The sequence below is a fragment of the Haemorhous mexicanus genome, chromosome 5, assembly GCF_027477595.1.
Source record: "Haemorhous mexicanus isolate bHaeMex1 chromosome 5, bHaeMex1.pri, whole genome shotgun sequence".
Taxonomy (NCBI): Eukaryota; Metazoa; Chordata; class Aves; order Passeriformes; family Fringillidae; genus Haemorhous; species Haemorhous mexicanus.
This window is the reverse complement of record NC_082345.1, coordinates 7567764-7589493: the sequence shown is the minus strand read 5'-3', so window position 1 is coordinate 7589493 and position 21730 is coordinate 7567764. Positions and strand designations below refer to the sequence as shown.

At 49.2% G+C, this 21730-nt stretch overlaps 1 protein-coding gene across 1 annotated transcript in view; it reads left to right on the top strand.

Moving 5' to 3' along the window:
• Window positions 1–5965: 5965 nt before the first annotated feature.
• Window positions 5966–21730, top strand: part of WNT7B (Wnt family member 7B) — a 94111-nt gene continuing 78346 nt past the window's right edge. Inside the window, exon 1 of the mRNA XM_059845745.1 lies at window positions 5966–6560. Within this exon, the coding sequence (XP_059701728.1) occupies window positions 6490–6560 (71 nt within the window). The 5' untranslated portion in view covers window positions 5966–6489. The remainder of the gene's footprint in view (window positions 6561–21730) is intronic.

Sequence of the window (21730 nt, the reverse complement as noted above, 5' to 3'; positions counted from 1 at the left end):
TGCTCAGTTTGTGTTTCTGTAAAATAAAGCAACACAACTTTTCCTCATGGATTATGTATTTCATTGTGGTAGTGGATCATCTTCCTATTGTTTACCTCTGGGTCATCTCTAGCTGGTCTATGTACTTACTGAAGTTCACTGGCCAGGAGACAATTTTATACATGAGTCTGGACTTCCTACTGCTGCAGAGTAATAGAACATGTCATGTTCATTCCCATGCAACATGCCTGTTTATACATAGTATTTCTCTTTTTTTGCAAATGTATGTTATTGCTGACTCACATTCCTTTTTAACTGCCCAAACTTCTTCTGCAGAGTATTTTTAAAAGTAATAGAGTCAGCAAAGTAAGAAATCAGTTCATGAAGGACAAAAGAAACACTTTAAAAGTATATTAAGTCCAGTGCAACAAAGTCAGAAAAGCTTCAGTTATCAAGGGAGGAGTTTGTGAGAAAGTCTGTAAATTCCCTTTCATGCTGCTATTAAGACATGTACTGTACCTCTGCTTGAACACTGATTCTCAGCTTGAATGAGACAAGTAAACAGAAATTTTCAAGCCAACATTTACCTGTAAATATGAAACACCTGAAACTGAGCATGGACAACTCTGTTACTTATTAATCACATTAGCTGTCTGCTAAACTGGTGGAGCCTTAACAGGCTCAGGAAGACTGATAGCTTGAGAAAGTGAGACATATACCAGGTAATGAGATGTAAAAGAGAGGAAAGAAAAAGAGGGAGAGAAACAGGGAAGGAGCTGAGACAAAAGGCAGTGGTGATCAAAGATGTGACCAGATGCTGTTTTGCATAATAACAAGTGAGAGAAGAACTAAGAGAGCAGTGAACAGGTCAGTTACTATGTAAGACCAGATTCAAACCTCGACTATGGTGCAGGTTTTATTGCCATTAAATCATGCTATTGCCATTAAGTCATTACCATGCCAGATGCACATGCCAAAGGCATAGTCTCTTACCAGTTTGGTACCCTTCTTCTGAATCAAAGCTCAAAGACCAGATGATTGAGAACACGTCTCAGCATCAGAAGCTCACTGAAGGACATCCCAAGCCTGAAAAAAACTCTGGCATCCAAGAGTGGGTTTGGTAGTCTTTTAGAAAGAAGGGACATCTTAGACATAGGAAGCAGGTGGGTAAATGCAGTAGTGTGATTTAAGAAAAGACTTCATGTACAAAAGCATGGTAACACAAGAACAAAATATTAAAGGCTACTAGTATGTGCATATGCTTAACGTGTACATTTGTTAAGAACATGCAAAAAATTGTGTGTAAGATCCTGATCAGATGCAAGATACCTATCTTTGTGTGCTTCTTTTTGTTCATTTTTCTTCTCTTAGTTCTTCTCCTCTCTTTCCTTTTTAGCTCCATATGCTCCGGGTGTTTCCCTTAAGGAATGTTTTTGTGCAATTGTTTTGTTAGTGATAGATGGGGCCTTAATCTACAACTGCAACAGTGGAGCAACAGTGCCAGAGAGTGGCTGGCTGGGATAAATGCAGCTGGATTTGCCTTGTAGTTAAGCCTTTGGGGCTTACAAGGAGCCCACACAGAATCACAGGATATGCTGAAGGGAAGGGAAGGGAACCACAAGGATCATTGAAGTCCAGCTCCTGATCCAGTGGTTGATCTGAGCAGTACAGAAAGAAGAGAAAAGCATGTAAGGTGGCCTGTCACAGAATAATTATCTCTGTTGTTTGCATTCCCTAGAAATTTCATGTGATTTACTCTGATTTTGAACACTATTCTTGGGAAAATGCTAGGGAAGATTATGTGAATTCTGACCAACAGCTCCTTTCCCCTTTGGTTCTGCTTGTTCATACTTCCGTTTACAGAGCTGTACAGGCTGAAAGCTGTTCCCATACTGTGGAGATTGCTCCTCCTGCTTGGGCAGAGTTCCCTGTTCATGAAACCCTATTAAGCCCCAGGTCAGACAAACAGCACTGTGTCTCTTGTGGCATCCTGGAATAAATGGGACCTGTGCCTGGGCCAGTGACTCTGCTTCCCATCATCTTCATTTTCTAAAGAGATGCACACCTAAGTTGCCCTTGAGTGCCTGCAGCCAATAGTTACCTCCTGTTGATTAAGCTTTCACAGCCTGACAGGAGGCTTCTGAAGGTCACTTGTAATTCTCCTCCCAAGGTAAAGGAAAAGGCTCTTCAGTTGGAGTGGGAGTAAATGCATTTGTGATGGATTGGGAAAGCTGAAGCTCAATACAGCTTTGAAATATTTTACCACAGGAGCCACTTTATCAGAAGGCTGTGGGGTGGTGTGGGAGAGATGTAGGGACCAGCAGCAGTGTGTGTAGGTGACCTTTCCTTTGGCAGGTTTTGGAGGTGTGAATGTTGAACTTTGTCAGCAGAAAGTCAGTGCAGGAGAAACTAAATTAGTGATTTTTTTTTTATTGACTATATTCCCTGCTATGCCAGTTGTTTTGGATGAGTAATGAATAAGAATTGTGTACTAGAAGACCATTCAGCAAATTATTTCAACCCACATCTACCAATGCTTTTCTATTTAGGAATATTACCTTGCATCCAGAAAGTCTTTTAGCATTATTAAGGTGGTATTTGTTTAAAGTAGATAAACGGGCTTTATATATTTTGCATATAAAGTAATCAGATGTAACTCTGAATACTAATGTGAGAATTAAGCATTTTAATATTCTACCGAGTTTTCTTTCTTAAATCACAGAATTATTAAGCTTCAATAAATCTTCTTAACCTCAGCCTAAGTTTTCAGGAATAGTCAAACTGATATTTGAAGGCAAGAAAATATATAATTTTCCCCCAGTTCAGGATCTTCAAATCAATTAGCTGAAGATAACAGCAGAGTAAGGGTTAAAAATACAGAATTTTTTTGCCCTCTAAACGATGATACAACCTAGGCTAGTTTCTGTAGTTGAAACTTCTTGGGTTTCATGAAGAATACTCACTAGTTTGCAGAAGTGAGTGGGATGTGCTAGCCTGACAGTCGATGAGGAGATGGAGACAAAGTGAGTTGTATTCCCATATCCATGGGGTTTGTGACAAAACAGGCACGAGGGGTCTGTAGAGGAGACCAGTGACAACAAATAGCTGTGATGCAGAGCCTCTCGCTCCTCCTAATCTCCCTTGCCTGTGAATGCCCAGTTCCTGCTCATGGCCTCACACGCGGGGGAGGCAGCCTGCCCCTCCAGGCCCGTTCCGCACCCACACCCGGGTTTGTGCTCGGGTGCGGCGACAGAAGGAGGTAGCGCACGGGCAGCTCCCAGACACGGCGCTCCTACAGCCAGCGGCCGCGGGGGGACCGCACTACAGGTCTCGGGCAGTGCCGGGGCTCCTGAGCGCATCCCAGCCCCACGGGACGGGGCCGCCGCGCACTCTCCGCCCTCCGAGCCCCGCGGCACCCCGGGCCCGCCGCGCCGCCGCAGGGTGGCGCTGTGACCCCGCGGGACCGGCCCGAGCCGCCCGGTGCCGGGGCCGCGCCGCCTCCACCGGGCCGGGGCAGCGCTCCGCACTGACCGCCGGGGCACATCCCCGGGGCAGCGCTCCGGACAGGGATAGATCTCCGGGGCACATCCCCGGGGCAGCGCTCCGCACTGACCGCCGGGGCACATCCCCGGGGCAGCGCTCCGCACAGATCTCCGGGGCACATCCCCGGGCAGCGCTCCGCACAGATCTCCGGGGCACATCCCCGGGGCAGCGCTCCGGACAGGGATAGATCTCCGGGGCACATCCCCGGGGCCGCGCTCCGGACAGGGATAGATCTCCGGGGCACATCCCCGGGGCAGCGCTCCGCACAGATCTCCGGGGCACATCTCCGGGGCAGCGCTCCGCACAGATCTCCGGGGCACATCCCCGGGACAGTGCTCCGGACAGATCTCCGGGGCACATCTCCGGGGCAGCGCTCCGCACAGATCTTCGGGACACATCCCCGGGGCGCATCCCCGCCCGCTGCCGCGGTTCGGGTCTGCCGCCGCCCTCGGCATCGCCCGGCCCTGCCGCCAGCCTCGTCTTGCCCCGCAGGGAAGATCTTTATGTACCCCGCTCCTCCCGCCACCGCATCCCCGCGACTCTCGTGAGGGACACATGACACTTCTTTTCCAAAAAGTTTCAAAAACCGGAAAAAAGATTCACGGTGGCAGGTGGTGGTGGGACTGTATCGTGAATGACTTTTTGGTGTTGGTCGAAGAGTTTGGGAGGCAGCTGTGGGTAAAGTTGTGAGGCTGTTGGAGACATGGTTCTGCAAAAGCGAAACATAGAGTCAAAATGTCATGGAATATTCTGACTTCGAAGGGCCCCACAAGGTTCCTCAAAGTCCAACCCACGGACCTGCACAGGACAGTCCCAAGAATCGCACCATGTGCCTGGGATTCCTGTGATTCTGTGAAACACGGCCTCATATTACAAAAACAATTGCTTAAAAAATAATGGGGATGAAGAACAAAATAATCCTTACATTGGGTCAGGGGAAAAAAAAGAGAATAAAAATGACACTTAAATACAAGGAAATGAGTGTGAAGGGAAGACTCGGCATTTTTTAAGGACAAATTGTCTGTAGTAGAGTATTGATGACAGTGTAGCCGAGTGGACTGGAAGAGAGCTGGCTGCCTCCGAGAGCCGGAGTGCTGATTAATAAAGAATGAAACTGAGGAATGCGGGGGAAAAGAGCCAAACCCGTCCGCAGCAGAGGAATCGGAGCTGGCGGTGGAGTGGGAAGTCTCGGCCGCCTTGGTCGCTACTGGGGGACTTGCTCTGAGCCCCCCTTCCCCAGCACGGCCCTTCTCTGTCCCTCTTCGCTTCCCCTTCCCCTCACAGGGACTGGCTTGGGATCTCTGCATGATGCCTGGAGAGGACCCTGTTCCTGTGGGCTGAGTGGGTGATGACAAGGTGCGGGCAGCCTTTGCTGTGGGAGTCTGAACATGACCTGCGATTTCACACTGCACCTCTTCAACCACGGCAGCCTGGCTGGCCTTTAAAAAATCCTTTGTTTTCTCCGTCAGGATAGATACTTTACGATGAAGTTCTATGTTCAGCCTCTTTTGCTTGCTTGTCACTGCCTGCTTTCCTTTCAGGCTTTCCTGGTGTGTGTTTAGCCGATTCTCTTTGAGAGATGCCTAGAGCCATCTGTGCTGACTGTTGCTACACGTATATGAATGTATGTGTAGGAGAGGGCAGAGGTGCACGAGTTTTTCCGTATCTGTGTAACTCCCGGCAGCCCACAGACTTGTATCGGAGTGCTATTTAAGCGTGCATATGCATGCAGATCTGTGCCTCCGGACAGGCACACATTGTGTAGTAGACTGGAACAGATAATTCCACAGAATGCAGGAATAAACGGAGCGGCTCAGAAATCAGTGAAGAAGAAAAATAGAAAAAGCAGAGAGAAAGAAATGAAAGGGAAAAACCCACAAAAATCAGAAAAGAAAAGGAAGCTTTGCTTCATTGTTGTGTCTGAACACAAAGTGAGGTTTTGTCCCACCGATTAATCTCTCTAGGAGCAGCAAACTGACTATCCTAAGCTAGTGTTACAAGCTAAGTGTATCTGCTTCTCAAAGGAGGAAGCATATTCTCTTACTGCGGAAAATGATATCAAATTTGGTGTCAGACATTGGTGTCCAGCAGGGTCAAATGGCCGAAGAAGTAGTCTGGACACATGTTGCTTTTTAGGATACAGCTGCCAGCAAGTGGGGATTAACGCCTGCCTCTGTTTGTTTAGAGAGAAAAAAAGAAAGAAAAAAAAAGAAAAAAGAAAAAAGAAGAAAAAAAATAGAAAAGTTTAACAGTTTCTTTTGTGAAGTCCGTACATTGCAAATCCAGCCGCGTTACCATACTAAAGGAAATGAAAAAATGCTTCGGTTTGAGAGGACGAGTCCTTTATTTCCCTTATTGGATACGTTTCATGTGTTTTCCCCAACACTCCGGCTTAAGGACGTGCCTTTTGAAACACAAACACACGCACAGCTCGCACACGCACACACAGATAAGATATGTATTAGATCCTGACACATGCGGGGTGGAGGGAAGAGCGGGAGAGAGAGAGAGAGAGAGGGAGAGAGAGAGAGAGAGAGAGAGAGAGAGAGAGAGAGAGAGAGAAAGAGAAAGAGAGATCCTCCTACCTGGAGCCATAGATTGCAAGATACGTAGTGTTACCTGAGGAAGTCAGAACAAGTAAAAACAGATTGAACTTCAGGGCTCTATGAGGCAGTTGATCAAGATCAGTGCTTGCTCATTCTCTCCCTCAGACTGTCTGTCTTGGGGTTTTGTTTTACTGTTTTGAGCAGCCCTTTCCGTTTTTTCTTCCTCTTTAACTTTAATATCGGAGCCGGTTTCGGTCACCATGGCTCTGGGAAGAGCTGCCTATCTGCGCGGAGTTGACTTTTTACAGCTCGGCCGGCTTTGCTCCTGGGTAGCTTCAGCAATGCTCTTGACTGGGATTTAATCGACAAGATCAGTTCGGCTTTTTGTGCAATTTTTATGGCTCAGTCCATTTTCTAGATCATGCACAGAAACTTTCGGAAGTGGATTTTCTACGTGTTTCTATGCTTTGGAGTCATCTATGTCAAATTAGGGTAAGTCCTTCTGCACGACAAATCTCCTTGGCTTTTGGGTCACGTTAGTGCAGAGTTGGGAGCAAAATACTGCAGAGGAGGGAAAAAAAAAAAAAAAAAAAGAAAAAAGAAAAAGAAAAGATGTGATTATTTCTCTCTCCGCCTCCGGGTGTCCAAGCGCCGGCAGCTCCCCGAAGCCCGAGCCTGCAGGGAGCCGGTCGCGGGTGATGACGGATCCTTTTATTTTGTACTGCTTAAGCGAACTTAAATATTATCTCTGGCTTACAGTACCCTCAGAGGAAAAAAAAAAAAAAAAAAAAGAAAAGAAAAAGAAAAGGCAGCCTGACAGAGTTAACTCAGGCGCTGCTGCTGGGACAATAGAGCAGAGCTGAGGTATTAGGCGAAAGGGGCGGGAGGAGGGGAATCCCTGCTCTGAACCTGCGCTCAGGGATTTGGTTTATGCAGGCCTAGACACAATTTGCGTTTCTATCCATCACACGGACGTGTTGAAATTAACTTGACAACTGGTCCGGCTACCTCTGCTCTGGTGCTCCCGGGAAGCCAGGCGGGCTCAGGCGAAGGGACCGGCCCGGGGCCCTGGAGGGTGCGGCGGGGGCTCCCGGGGAGCCCGCTGTTTGCTCCTCGGTGTTTGATCACCGCAATCGAGTGCACGCGGTTATTTTGGTTGCCAAGTTTCGCCCTCTTTCCCTCTGTCTCTCCCCCCAGTGCCTGTATGCCCTTATTAATATTGCTCGTCGCAGTAGGCTGACTTGAGTTGAATTTCCACATTCCTGAGCCCCAGCCGAGTCCTTACCTGTCGAACTACAAACTCCTTAAAGATCCTGTCTTTGCGGGATTTTTTATGCCTTTTTTTTTTTTTTTAATGATCAAGAATACGTAAGGTGAGTTGCAATCCAAAAACGCTCACTTCCCACCTTGAAATCAATACGTGGAAGAGAACAGGAAAGCCAAAGGGCAGCTCCCAAAGGCAGGAGAACGAGCAAGTTCCCCAGAGCGACGGGCAGGCTGGAGCCCGGCCGGGGCAGCAGAGCGGGAGGGCCGCGGGCAGCGAGGAGCGGCCCGGCCCTGCCCGCCGGGAGCCGCCGCCGCGGGCGCTGCTCCGCGCACGATGCGCGGCGAGAGCAGCCACGTCCCCGCTGTCAGCAGCCCAGGCAGCGCTGGGAGGAGGGGGAGAAGAGAGAGAGGGAATCTGCAAGAGGGAGCGCGCCAGAGCCGAGGATTAAGGTTAAACAGCGGGGGGAAGGAATTAAACTGGGCTCATCGGGAATGAGAAAGGGAGCGGCAGGCTCTGTATAGCCCACCAGGAGCTCCCGCAGCTGCGGGCAGCAGGGGCAGAGCTGTCCCGTTTTCGGGGTGTCGGCCACACCCTGTAAAGAAGCCGGCTGCTTCCCGGAGGGTTCCCAGCGAGTTGCTCGGCGGGCACCAGGCGGATCGCATCCCTTTGTGTTTGCTCATTTAGGTATTTTTGGCACGGCTCTCGGCCCGCCCCTGCAGCCGCAGGTGCCGCCGCGGTGGCCGGCGGAGCAGGGCGCTGCCCCGCAGGCGACCCGCGGAGGATGCGCGGGTGCGGAAGGGGCACGGCCTGCCCGCTGTCCCCTGCCCCGTGCCGGTGGGGAGCCCTCGTCCGCCCCTGTCCCGGCTGAGCCACATGCCCGGGGGTAGCTCCAAATCCTGCCTGCTGCAGACAGGTCCTTTCAGTGCTCTGACCTTTGCGGGGCCGAGAACCTGCGCCGCCCTTTGTCGTTGCCGGGGTCGGCAGCGATGGGCTCTGTCCCCCTCTAGGCTCGGATTGCCGGGAGTTTAGGTGTGTAGTGAATTTGTTGACGCTGTGTATCCATAAATGAAGTGATGACAGGGTACCCAATCTACTTCAATAGTGTGAGGACTTTGTAGAGCACACCCCTCACAGAGAGACAGGCGAGCTCAAGGAAAACGCTTTGCAAAATGAGGGCAGTGGTACAGCTATTGCTTTCTCTGCTGCCGAAGGGAACAGAGGGTTGGGCACATGTTGCAGCCTGAAAGGCAGACCTCTCTTCGAAATTGGTTTTGGCTGTTTTAGAAGGGGATTCAGAGCAAAAATCACAAGAATGCTGTCGGACTGAGCCTGGAAGTGAAACTGAGCAGACATCAGGAACAGTAAAAACCTTTGCGGAAACCCTATCAGATCCATCACCATGCCTGTAAGGCGATGAGGATACTTCACTTTCTCTGAACAATAGGAGAGAAATTTGTTCTGAGATCCAGGGCTACTTCTAGGCTAGGCATGTGGGATGCAATTATTTCCTCTTTCATCAGCCACTGGAACTACCATTTTGTTGAAACCATATCCTTTGGGTGTAATGATGCCTTTTCTGGTGAGCTCTTTGCTTTGAAAAGGGGGAGGTGAAGGTGGATAAAATGTCTTCCAGGACATTCGGTTGATTTTCAGAGGGAAGGAGAGAGCCGTCGTGTCAACCCCGGCAAGGAGGGGAGTCTTGGCAGGTTTCTTGGGGGTTTTTTTGTTTGCTTTTTTTTTTTTTTTTTTTTTCTGCTGAGCACATCTTCGCGTCTTAATAAAAGGTGCTAAAGGCTCCATTTTCGGTGGCAAACATGACGCCGAGGGGAGAGAAAGTAACGCAATACATAAGGTGTTGGACGGGCCGGGGTGTTGCATGGGGTGACATGGCGTGATCCCATAAAGAAGCCCCTGCCTCCTCCAGTTAGGAGAAGAGAGCAGGTCCCACTCAAGTAGTCCTTCCTCTAGGGCATCTTCCGTCGTTCCCGTTTCTATTTCCGGTCCCCCAGATTGCTGGAGAAAGAGGGGTGAGGCGAAACATCCCTTAATATTTCTGTCGATGACGTTTCCAGGCACCGAAGCATTAAGAATCTGCAGCCTTGCTGACTTCATGATAGCAGGTCACATCAAATATTGACCTCAGGCAGGATTGAAACAGAAATATTTCCTGACAAGATCACAGAGCATTCGGATACCGTTTAATTCGGATACCGTTTTAATTATTAAATACGTCAGAAATTAAGAATTACAGCAGTAAAAATTTACAGTACTACAGATGCAAATGACAGCGGAAGCTCTGGGGATGAGTCGTGTGTGTTTTGGAAGGATGAAGTCGTGGACAATACCCAGATCAGAGATCTGGGGGCAAACCCCACCCTTTTTCTCTTTATTCTGGAGGAAAAGAAAGGTAACAGCCGGGCAACTCCAAAGGGAGCGGGGAAGACCCCCCTTGTCTCGCGGAGAGAGGGTCTCTATGACGTTAGAGGGATGCTGGCGGCGGGAGCTGGCGCTGCCCAAGGGAGCAACGAAATGTGTCGGCACCCCTTTGAGGGGCGGTAGGGACGCTTCTTTCGTGCCCATCCGAGTTGAGGGTGCACAGGGCTACGGACATCGGGGACCCCGGCCCGTTCTGGGAAGGCCGGAGCACTCCGCTTCCCGGGACTTCCAGGGATGCTGCGGCGGGGAACGTGAGAGCCGGTCCCGCTCGCCTCCCCTACGGCGAAGTTCGCCTTGGCTTTGCGACGTCTGTGGTAAAGGCCAACGAAATCCTGCTGCCCTCGCCATCCCCGGGTCTGTCCGGCCGCGGGGAGCCCGCCCGGGCCGGCCCTGTCCCCCCAGCCCTCGGCAGGCATTGACGGGAGCTCAGCCTCGACGGCGGCAGCACGTGGAGCGCCGGGAGCCGCGGCGAGGCCCCGGGAGGAGACCCGCGCGATTCCCGCCGGGAGCGCCACTGCCTGGCGCCGTCCGGCCGGCGGGACCATCGCTCCCCGGCCCCTCCACGGGCACCTGCCGTTGTGCTGCCGCCACCCCCTTCCCTGCTGTCCCATCGGCCAGACACCGCTCATTCTGAGACTCATTGTTGCCTTCTTCCCCCTGCACTGGATTTGCAGCTCGATGAGGTACAACAAACGCCCGGTTCCGCCCAGAAAGGACACGGTGTGTTGTCCGCCTGGCTCATCTTCCCGGCTTCCGACGTGCCCTTCTGCCGGACTCTCCCCACGCTTGGGGTAAAAAAGGATCCGCGGCTGGGAATAGATATATAATAGGGGAGTAATAAAAAGCAAATAGTTTATTAGTGCCCGCCCGACTATAGTGTCGGCAACTATTTCAGTGTAATTCTGCCCCATTTTGTCCAAAACACAGCTGTTTGTGGAAAAAGAAGCGACAGATGCTGAAGTGCCCATATTAGACGTTACCGACAATACCTCCTTTCCAGTGTGACGTTTTATTGAAGGGAATGTTACCGTCATCAATCAACAAAATAAGTGTGGTTCTCACTGCCCCAGCTGATATATGTATAAAAACCATTTGGATGGTATGTGCAAGGTTATTCTCAACATCTTCGTAATAATCTTCATCCTCCTCATCATTATTATTCATCATCAATAATTTTTTCCTATAATAACCGGCCCGTGGTTTTACAATAAAAATTAACTCCTCAAAAAAACCCTGCATGGTTTGATTTCTTTATACGACTTTTCTTCCCCTACACAACACATCTGTGGATAAAGTCAGTTTCGACCTGAAAATTATGGAAATTGGCAAACCGTCTTCGTTTCGGGTGGAGTGGCTCAAACTTTGCCAGCACAAGTCCGAAGTTTTCCAGTGCCAACTTTTATTTGCATTATTACAGTTCGCTGTCCCCCTCCTTCCCCCCCCACCCCCCAAGACACATGTTTAAAAGCAGACGCACATTTCAAGCATCTATCTGAAGCGGAACAAATGCTAGAAATACAACGTTCTAAGTGGCTTCTCGTTCTCCTGGTTTCACGCTCAGCAGAGTTGCCCCAGCCACATGTCTGGCAGGGAAAAGGGACTAAGGAGATATACATCTCTAACTCTTTCCCTATATATAGACTTGCATACACACTTACAGAAGTATAAATACGTCCATTTAAGAATCTTAAATAATTATAAAATAGACGGTTTTGGGATATAAATAATCGTTGAAAGGCTTCAGCTTCCGTCTCTTGTTAATCGAGATCAGCGTTTCTCGAAAGGACCTTGACTGCCCCAACGTCTGTGCTGAACTTGCAGATTAAAGTGGTTAAAGCAACCAAACCCCGAGAAGATTTTTATCTCATATTGAGCGGCATACAACGTTTTTGCACCAGTTCTGCAATTCCCAGTCCATCTGAGGGCATATTTCGTTGTGTCGCTGAGACAGCTGCACCCATGTTCTGGGACTGGTTAACTGGAGGAGGTGTTACCAGGGCGTTCGGTAGAGCTCTTAGCCAAGACATCTTCTTCGGTCAATAGCCAATTAACCTGAGACGAGCATTTACAGACCGAGGACACTTCGGAGCCTGGTTCTTGTTCGTTTCAGCTGCATTTCGGTTCAAGTGTCTTCGGTGGCCGTTTATTTTTCGGGGTTCGTTTTCAACCCCCAGCCCCGGTATCCGCAGCGCCCGTATTTCACCATCGCTCTCAGCACTTCCGAAGTCAAGGACAGACGCCCAACAATGCAGAGGAAGAGCGATGGTCTCCTGCACGTCTGGGGTGCGAAGGGCGGAGGGCTCGGGCCCGCCGGAGCGGGAAGGGTCGAGCATCTCTTTGCCGCGGGGCGCGGCTGTGCCAAGGGGCAGGAGTCGCTCGGCTCAGGGGGAAGGCGAGGGAGAGGCAAACCTGCCGGGAAACGCCTCTTCGGACTTGCATCTTCTCGGAAACGAGAGAAGCAGAGGGAAGAGCGGAGACGAAAGCTCTTCCTGCGGGGGTGGCGAGAGGTGTGGGGAGCTCGGAGCCGCCGGCAGCCGCCCCCTGCTCGCTCCCTACAGCTGCTGTTCCACACTAGTCCTTTCCCTTCGGTGCTCTCACGCGAAATCCAATCTCGCCAGGAAGCTACGTGTGTGCATGCCTTTATTTCTCACTCAATAAGGCTATGACTATATATGTGTTCCTTTTTTCTTGACGTTGCTCCTGAAATCGAAGCCTAATTTTTAACATCGGGGGGACAACAACAGCCAAACCCCCGCCGAGGCTGGAGGGAAGGCGGAACCCTTCGGTGGAACCGGGACAGCTCGCCACAATAAAGAAATTAGCCGGAGTGGGGTTGGAAGCCGCCAGCTCGTTCAGCCTCTCCCAAGGAGAGCTAAGGGTGCCACGGCAGAAGCAGGGAGCTCTCAGCCCACCGAGCGCTGGTGGGGGGGAGTTAAAAATGCCCCACGGAGCGCGAAATGAGCCCTTGCCGGGCGAGGCGTAGGAGAGGGCTCAGCCAGGGAGCACGGATTCATTGCAGCCCGGGCTAGATCAGTGTCTTTCCATTGTCATCCTCCCCCTAGGAAAAAAAAAAAAAAAAAAAAAAAAAAAAAAAAAAAAAAAAAAAAAAAAAAAAAAAAAAAAGGGAGAGGGAGAGAAAAAGTAGGCGGATTGCAGTGACTGACTGCCCAATGGCAGCCCCGGGCCTCAGGAGAGTTACAGAGAGAGAGGGAGAGAGAGAGAGAGAGGCACTTTCTGCCATCCAAATCCCTTAAACCATCCTCATTCCGACACGAGAACCCACTGTAACAACTTCCAACCACTGAGACATGACAGGCAGGAGCCCAGAGGCAGCAGCAGCGAGAGCAGCAACAGCAGCAGCACACACTCTGCACAGGGAGCAGCATTAGCACCAGGGGAATACTGCACACAACAATACAAACAAACAAACAAACAAACAAACAGACAAAGCCCCCCCAAGCCCAAGGGACTGGATTCCAACTCAGATTCAAGCCACAGCTGACACCAAAAAGGGTGGGGAATTACGACCAGGGGGGGCCAGAAAGGAATAACCAAGGAAGCGAACTCAAGAGTGTAAACGGGATTCAGCCATGATCCTTTTTTCATCTCGCAGTGTGTTACTCTCAGTGTATTACCCTCAGATTTTCCTCATCCTTACCAGTGGGAGTTACCTGTAAGTGATCCAGATTTTTTTTTTTTTTTCCAAATACTGTTTGCAATGCCCCCGCTCGCAGCTACCTAGGGGCAATGCGCAGAGCGAGCAGAGGGAGCCGGGAGAAGCCAGCACGGGCGGCAGCTCCGTGCGGTGCGTGGTGGTGAGGATGGTGGTGGTGGTGGCGGCGGAGGAGGAGGAGATGCTGTGCTGGTGGCGGTGCTGGCGCTGCTGGTCGGACCCCGCCGGGGGAAGGGACGCACCGCCAGGTAACTCCCGGGGCTGCCCCGCCGGCGAGGCCGGGGCCCGGCGTGCCCGCAGCGGGGGCGGCGCACCTGGGAGGGCGGCGGGGCAACGGGACGCGGAGCGGCCGGCGTCTCCCCTGGGGACTCCGACCCCGACTCCTCCTCCTGCCAAACCGGAGATGGGCATCGCTTCGCGCCCGTCGGGGGAAGGCTGTTTGTGTGCCGAGGTCCAGGGGAGCTCGGGGCTGCCGCAGCCGGCGGCGAGCGCCCAGCCCGGGCCGCCCGCGGAGAGTCCCCGCCGCCGAGGCGCTCGCCGGCCGGCTGCTTTCGCTCCGGAGGGATCTCCAGTCCCGCAGTTAGAGCTGGCTCCAGGACTTTTTCCTTGTGAGGAAGGGGGTGGAGGTAGGGGTGGGGGAAATGAGAGTCGGTGGGTGGGACTGCGAGGAATTTCGGTCTCTTTTTTTAATATCTATATCTGTATCTATCGTTGTGGTGGATAAGAAGCGGCTGGGCTAGTCCGTGAGGGCTGCGGAGAGAGTGTCCGCCGTGCGTTCTCCTGCAGGTCCCCGGGCAGGTCTCTGTGCCCGCCGGCCGCCGCGTTAGGGTGGCGGGGGTGGTGGGCCGGGGTCCCCGCGCCGGCCGTGGCGGTGCCGGGCCCGTCCGCGACCGCAGCCGGAGTCCGGAGGGGCTGCCGGGGACCTGCCAAGGGCTTCTGTTCTCCTGCGCTCCGGAGGAGAGCTGACCGCGCCGCGGGGCAGCCGTGCGGAGAGGAGGGCGCTGCGGCGGCAGGTACCCGGCGGAGGGAGCCGCTTTAAAATCGGGGAGCCTTCTCCCTCCCTTGAGCATCCCCCCAGCCCCGGGACAAGAGTTTCCGTGCCGGAACGCGGGGGTCGGGCCCGGGGGAGCTGTGGGGCGGTTCGGATCCTGCCCAGGCTGCCGGGGCTGCGGCAGAGGGGTTCACTCCTCTCGGTGATGGGGAACCCCGTCTCGGCATCCCCGGCCCCGCATTTATCTCGGCTGCCGGGGCCGGACGGATTTCCCTACTCTCCTACCCCGAAGCCGACCTCAGTCTTTTGTGCCCCGACGGATGCGAATTTGAGGTCCTGTCCCTGAACTGTGCGTTGGTTTATATCTATTTGGGGTTTTTTTCCTCTGTATGCGCACACAGGAGCACATGCACATGAACAAGCACGTGTGCGTGTGTTCCTCCGTGTGTGTGTCCGTCTGTTTTCTGTGGGCTATGGAAAAAACATATCCCACTGTTAGGGAAGAAAAGTAGGAATAAACACGTCCATAAAAAGAAACTAAAAGCCTATTTCTGCATTCTTAATTCTTAATGAAATGCACATGTCTTGGCCACCGATTTTTAAAAGCGCTTAGATTTATGGAAGCACGTTAGATTAATTCAACCAGAGCTGCCTGTTTCTGTTCACAGGAGGGAAATGTCTGCTGCGTAGGTGACCGATAGCTTGTAAAAAAGCTTGCCGTGCTATCTTTGGTTGGTTGGGGTTTTTTTGTGGTTATTATTTTTTTTATACAGGAGGAAGGAGTCGTAATAAATAAATAAGTACACCCTTTTAATATAAGCGTAGCCATATTTTTCTCAAAACCGTAGGAAATTACTATCCTACAAAGTTTTCCTTCTATAAATAGTTCAAATCTTAAAACAAAAGTTTGCAACCGCACACCAGATGCTGGGATGCTGGCGGTTTCCCTTGCTGTGTGACATAATTATAAGGTCCGAAAGCAAAAGCTATAGAAGTATAATAATAATACTAAGGCGACTGCTGAGGGGAAATACAAGGGAAGCAATGCCTGCTTTATTTAAAGCCAACTGCTTGTGGATCTTTTGAGCACGGCCCCGCGACAATGAGAAGTTGTGGTGGATAAATAATGCTCTCTCGCCTTTCCCTGGGCCGTCCCCAGTTCATCCCCTCCGCGGCAGGTCACTCGGAGCTGGACCCGCGGAGCTGGAGCCGAGGTGGCTATTGCAGCCCAGCAGAGCAGAAGCGAAAGGGATCAGGAGGTGAAACCCAACAAAGCGGAGCCCCAAAGCGACGCCCACCTCCCTCCATCCATCACTCCGGTGGGACGGAGCCGGCTGCTTTCCCGGGGAGAAAGCAGCACGCATGGGGCCGCTGGGGAGAGGGTGCCCGGGACCCGACCCCCCCCACTTCTCCCCCGTGCCACCCCCGGCACCAGTCCCCGGTCACATTTGCTCCTTTTCCAGTGTGTCCCCCCCATCCCTCCCAGAGAGCGGGGGCAGCGGCGGGCGAGCTGCGGTGCTTTGCCTCACTCTCCGTAGGAAGTGAAAAGAAAGAGGAGTTATTTCAGTGCTCAATGGAGAGTAGCCTACTGAACTTGTGGTGTTTGTCTGGTGGGTAAATATACTTCTCTAGCTTACTAATGGTAGCTTTTGAAGATTAAAGCAAAGTAGAGTCTGTTGGAGCATTATCTGCCGGTGTCTGTTTCTGCTACCCTCGCTCTCCGGAGGGGAGGATGCTTCCCAAGCTGCTATTTAGTGAGGTCTCAGGGACTGTCAATGGTTATGTTAATTTTCCCCGAGATCTCTATCATCTTTTAGCTAGGGGAACGACTCCTTGGCTTCTGCATTGCTGCTCCTTCAGAGACGGAGGGGGTGAGTTTCAGCGGGCAAGCAAAAGGAGTGTGGGGTGTCTGTGCTCAGTCTCTCTTGGTGCAGGGAATGCAGGCTGGAGGAGATGGGATGCTGCCCTCTTATTCTGTGGGAAAACCTGTCAAGCAAAAATCCCATCAGATTTTTCTGAATGGAAAAGGCAATGGTGAATTGAAATGGACACCACACCTCAGTGGTTTTTGTGCAATAGCTGTGAAGAAAGTTAAATTATGGTCAACTACATCCAAAATTAATTTAAAACCTGACTCCTTTATAAAATTGATTTCTATATTGCAAGTGTGCTATCTGATAAAGTCATCTTCAGTGTGCTTGCCTGGTAACCTTTGGCCTGCTGAGGCACTGTGAACATTTTTACAACCAGAAGAAATTAGTGTCTGCCTCTCTGAAAAAGAAAACTGACTATGGCTCCAATATCTGATGCATTTTAATGGTGGACATATTTTGATAATCCAATTAAATATTTAAAGTATAAAGCTCCCATTAAATAATATCAGTGTAATTAGCATAAATGTCTAAACACCAGTATTATGCAGAACACTGGCACTGTTTCTTGCAGTGCATGTGAGAGTGTGCATGTGGTTGTACAATGCACATATTCAGCTGCTTCTAAAGAAGATGGTGCTCCTCAGTTTTCCATTGGTGCACCCCTTTCACTGTTCATCTTATTTAGTGCAGGATGCATTCACCAGCAACATGAGAGCTGGTTCTGAAGAAGCTTATTTGGGGATTATCTGCTGGCACATAGATACAGTTAATTCAGTTATTTGCTATAAAGTGATTTGGAATAACTCTTAAGAGAGTGTGTGCATATGTAGTAATAGCAGCACAAATGTTCAAAGCAGATACATTTTCTAACACCACAGCACAGCAAATAATTTATATTGGTGAGTAGATATCACTGCTTGGTTAGGAAATGTAGAGGAAGAGAAATCCTCTGCATGTTTTGCATTTGTTCTGCTGGTGCTTTCACATTTTCCACATCCTTACAATTCTGTATCCTTAATAACAGGGCTTCTCAACACTTGTGGAAAGCAGATTAGAAGGAATGCAGATTGTTCATATGCCTACAGGAAAGTGGTCATGCCTAATCCCTAAAGATTAGAACTGCTGAAGAGAGTCCCTGGAGTTTGCTTCTTAATCCATCAGTGCTGGAGGGAGCTGCACAGGCAGAGAACAGCACGGCTGCTCTATGAGGCAGAGCCTTCAAGGGGATAGTGGGCACAGCTTCACCAGCAATGCCAACCAGCCTGAGTGATGCTCCCACTTTAGCTGGTGCAGTCAGAGTTACACAGGCTGGCCCACTCTTCCCATCCTGGTTAGATCAGGGCAGGATCCACCTCTGTGATTAAGCTGGCTGTTATGGGGCTGGGATTGCCTCTGACTCAGTCACTGAGCTGCAGTGAAAATCCATAATTTCCCTGCTTTTACACCTTGTTCATTTTATAACTGTGACTTTAAGGGAAGCTTGCTCTCTCAGCCTCTAGTTATGCAGTGTACAATGCCCAAGGAGAGCTCTGCTGTTATAGTCTCCTTTTATGTGATACTGTAATAATGATTGTCTATAAGAGGATTTGTAGTAGGACTTCCTTCCACTTTGCCATCACTCAAAGATGTGTTCGCTTATAGACAGAACAGGTCAATCTTCAAAGAGTATCAAATATTTTCAGGCTCATCTAAAGCTAATGCTTTTGCTCAGCTGAAAAGAGAAAGATAAAATATATTTTTATGCTGGACTGCCATAAACTTGGCTTATGTGCCTGGCACAGGAAATTTCCATGTATTGAAGCAGCTACACAAAGATAGGAGAATGATTGTGATATGATTTCGTGGTAGCTCTAGGAGGTAAAGTCCAGCATTTCACTGTGAGACCCAGAATAAAATTCCCTGTCTAAAATCAAAGAGCTCTGGTAAATCTGGCATTGTCCACTCCTCTCCCACCAAGGTCTAGATCAAGCACTGAAGTCCTGAATATCCTTGAATCCAAATGCATTTGTATGAAGGAAACTCTCTCAGTCCTTTGCAACCATCAGGTTCCAGGAATCGGATGTTGAGTACACCTTGAAATTGCAAAAAAAAAAAAAAAATTACTTTAGAAATTATAAGGAAAGGTGGCAGCCTCCAGAATGTGTAGGATGACAGCATGGAATTACTACATATGTTGTATTACTAACATAAAATAAAAAGTGGGTAAAAAGCAATATGAAATATTCAGATGAATAGGTAAGGATGAGTACAGATGTGTTTGCATATGAAACACCCAACAAGGCTAATCCCTCAGGAGGGAGTCTTTCAAAGAAGATGTTAAAGAGCTAAACAAAATGACCAGCAGTGATACAGTCAGACTGACAAACCCTTTTTATTCAATGGGAAAAGCACCATGTGTACCTGGCAATGTAGCATGCTGAGGGTAGAATGGTGGCATCGGCTCTGTCAGTGCATGAGACTGTGCAATCGGGGCTGAAATGCAGTGAGAGATCCTCCTGACCCCAAAATATAGTTTAACCCTCTAGTCCTCCCAAGTTACCCCAAGCAACAAAAAACTAGGACCAGCTGTAGATCAAAGGAGTACTACAGATGTGCTGACACTATGAGCTACCAGAATGAGTTAACTATGAGTTAATCAGAATTTGTTAATGTTGCAAGCCCAGTTTTTTCAGCCCACAACTTTTGCATGTTGCTCTACCCTCAGTGGACTCTCACCAGTGCCTTTCATGGCTGCTGGCAAAGCATGTCTACCTGTTAATTACTTGACAGATGAAGTTTTGCAATACTGGTTCACCTGTCTGTTTGGTTCTTCTCATGATTTTTGCTCTTTCCCCCTTGATGCTCCACTGTCCTTCTGTAGAGCATCTCTCCAACCTCCCAAGTATGTAACTTGCATAGTGGTACAGTAAAACTCTACATGGAAGGGCTCTATGAGAACCAGACAGGCCTCTCTCTGTGAGAACCATGACAGAAAAGCAAAACCTTCATGACTTTTTTGTTCTGGAATTGTGTCATGTACATGTGAACACCCCACCAATGAGCTGAAGAAACTTGTCACCGAAAGCTTCAGGTTTACAAGCCCAGAATTATGTAGAGGGATAAGAAGGCCCAGGAGTGTAGGCACAGGAGTACTCTGGAAGAAAAGCCAAGGAAGTTGTGTTTCTGAAGAATGTCTTTCAGTCTTGTAAGGGTTGTTAGAACCCTCTCCTCCTTTTCTGTCCCTTCAATCCTCCCCCAAATGTAGATCTGTTTTCTCTCCATTGTGGATAGCTGCTCACGACTTGCTGTAAACTTCTTGCTAAGACAATTCCATTTGCTACAACACATGCCTAAGGAACATTGCAAATTCTGCATTAGCAGAAATGGAAAGAAATTCTAGAGACAGAGACTTAAATATTTGACCAGTATGTTTTTCTGTCTGTATGCATTTCTATGACTTCTTCCTTCCATTACTGCCAAAATGTTTTTAGGACAAACCTTTAAATAACATGCTGAGTTTTTTGTTTTTGTTTTTTTTTCTATGCTTACCTCTTGGGCTATCTTTCTAAAAGTCAGTTTTCTGGATATAGCTGAAAGTTTGCTGCCTTATTCAGTTCTAATAGAGTATGGGCAGTTTTACTGAAGTTAAGATAGTTATGGCCAAATAGTTGCTCTCATCATAAAAACATCTTTCTGCCACTAGGATCTGATAATAAGATGATTATCACCTACTAATTATTTTTCAGCAAATCATACATTCTCTGGAAAAATCTCAAGACAGAGTAAATCAGAGAGTTATTGTATCTTTCTTTTCTGGAAATAATTTTAATGGCACATGTAGTTTGTACCCATATCACTGTTACAGTTTTGATCATTTATTTTTGTTTCAGCCTATGCTTTTGGGTCAGATTTCCCTTGAAAAAGGAAAAACTTCATGTTTATGCAAAAAATCCTACTTAATCATCATGGTGACAGTCTTTGTTCCAGCTCTTTGTCCAAGGTCAGATTTCACCCTGAGTTCCTAATAAGGAGAAAAAAGACATCCAGTGGTATAGCAAGTGTGCAAGTGAGGGAAGAAGTGAGGGCTAGGAGTTTGATGGGTGGCAGAAGAATTTCCCCTGTGTGGTGGCACCAAGTCCACTGGTCCTTGCACATCCCAAATGTTTTACCTGAAGTAGAGCCACACTGTTACAGGCAGTGGCATCACTTTCAAAGCTGATGGAACTCTATGGACTTTACTGGCAGATTTGTGATGCAAAAAGTAATGCTGGTGAGCTGGGTCTCCACCAGCATGTACTTGGAATGCACAACAGAGGCATTCAAAATAATTTCCTTCTGCATGGCCATCGCTGTATAGAATTTTGGGAAGATCTTACCTTTTGTCTTTGAAGCTTTATGGGCCAAAGGCTTCCCTCCCCTGAAGCCATATCCACAGCTCAGCAAGCTAATAAAGCAGGAGTAACTCTGCTGCAGTCAAAGGAGTGACTCCAGTGCAATCAAAAAGAGTACCAAACAGAAAGTCAGCATCAGCCTTATCCTTACAGTATCCATTTAAATGCAGCCTTGACATGGGCTGCTGTTTTATGCAATTATAGGGAATCTGGCCATAGTTTGCAAGAACATACAGTGAAGACAATATTAGTCTGGCCATGCCAGACAAACCCCAAAATCTGTTCCATGGGCTACTGAAAGAATTATGGCCTTTGGAATCAGCAAGACCAGACATAAATCCAAAACCTTATTTAATTTTTTGATGGGAGAAATAAATTAAAAGCCTTGAAGCATTTGCTGTTGCATGTGAAGTATTGCAGAGAAGCCCAAAGCTGGAAGTAAGCATAAGGCAGAAAGATATAAACCACTGTCTGCATGCAGGCAGGACCTGGGAAATGTTTTGACTTGTATCCAATTAAAAATTTTGAAGTGCTGCAATACTGGGACTGGATGTAATATGCACCTTACTAGTCTGGTTGAAGTGAGACATAATTATCAAATGTGACTACTATTTAATAATAATTTCTTTCATCAGGGATTGTAAGTGAATTAATCCTACCAGTATTCAAGTGAATTGGGCAAGGATCATTTCCCTCACTGCTGGGGTGGAGTGCAGCAGTTGCTGTGCAGCACCCAGCCAAGCTGTATGGACGTGCAGGACCAGCACTAGTCCTGATATTCCTGGCAGCTAGGCAGGAAAGCATCTGTAAAAGCCCAAGCACATCTCTGATTGATCTGGACCCTGGCCAGGGCCAGTCCCTCAAATACTGCACTTTCCCATGGTGGGTTTCACTCTGTGGTGAAGATAGGAGCGGTCTGAGAGTGGCCAAGGTCTGAGATGCTGAATAGCAGTATCGTGACTTCTGCCTGCCTCAGTTTCCCACAGTTTTAATAGGGCAATAACAGCACTGGCAAGGCTTGAAAGTAGGGGAGGGGCAGGAGAGCAAGAGC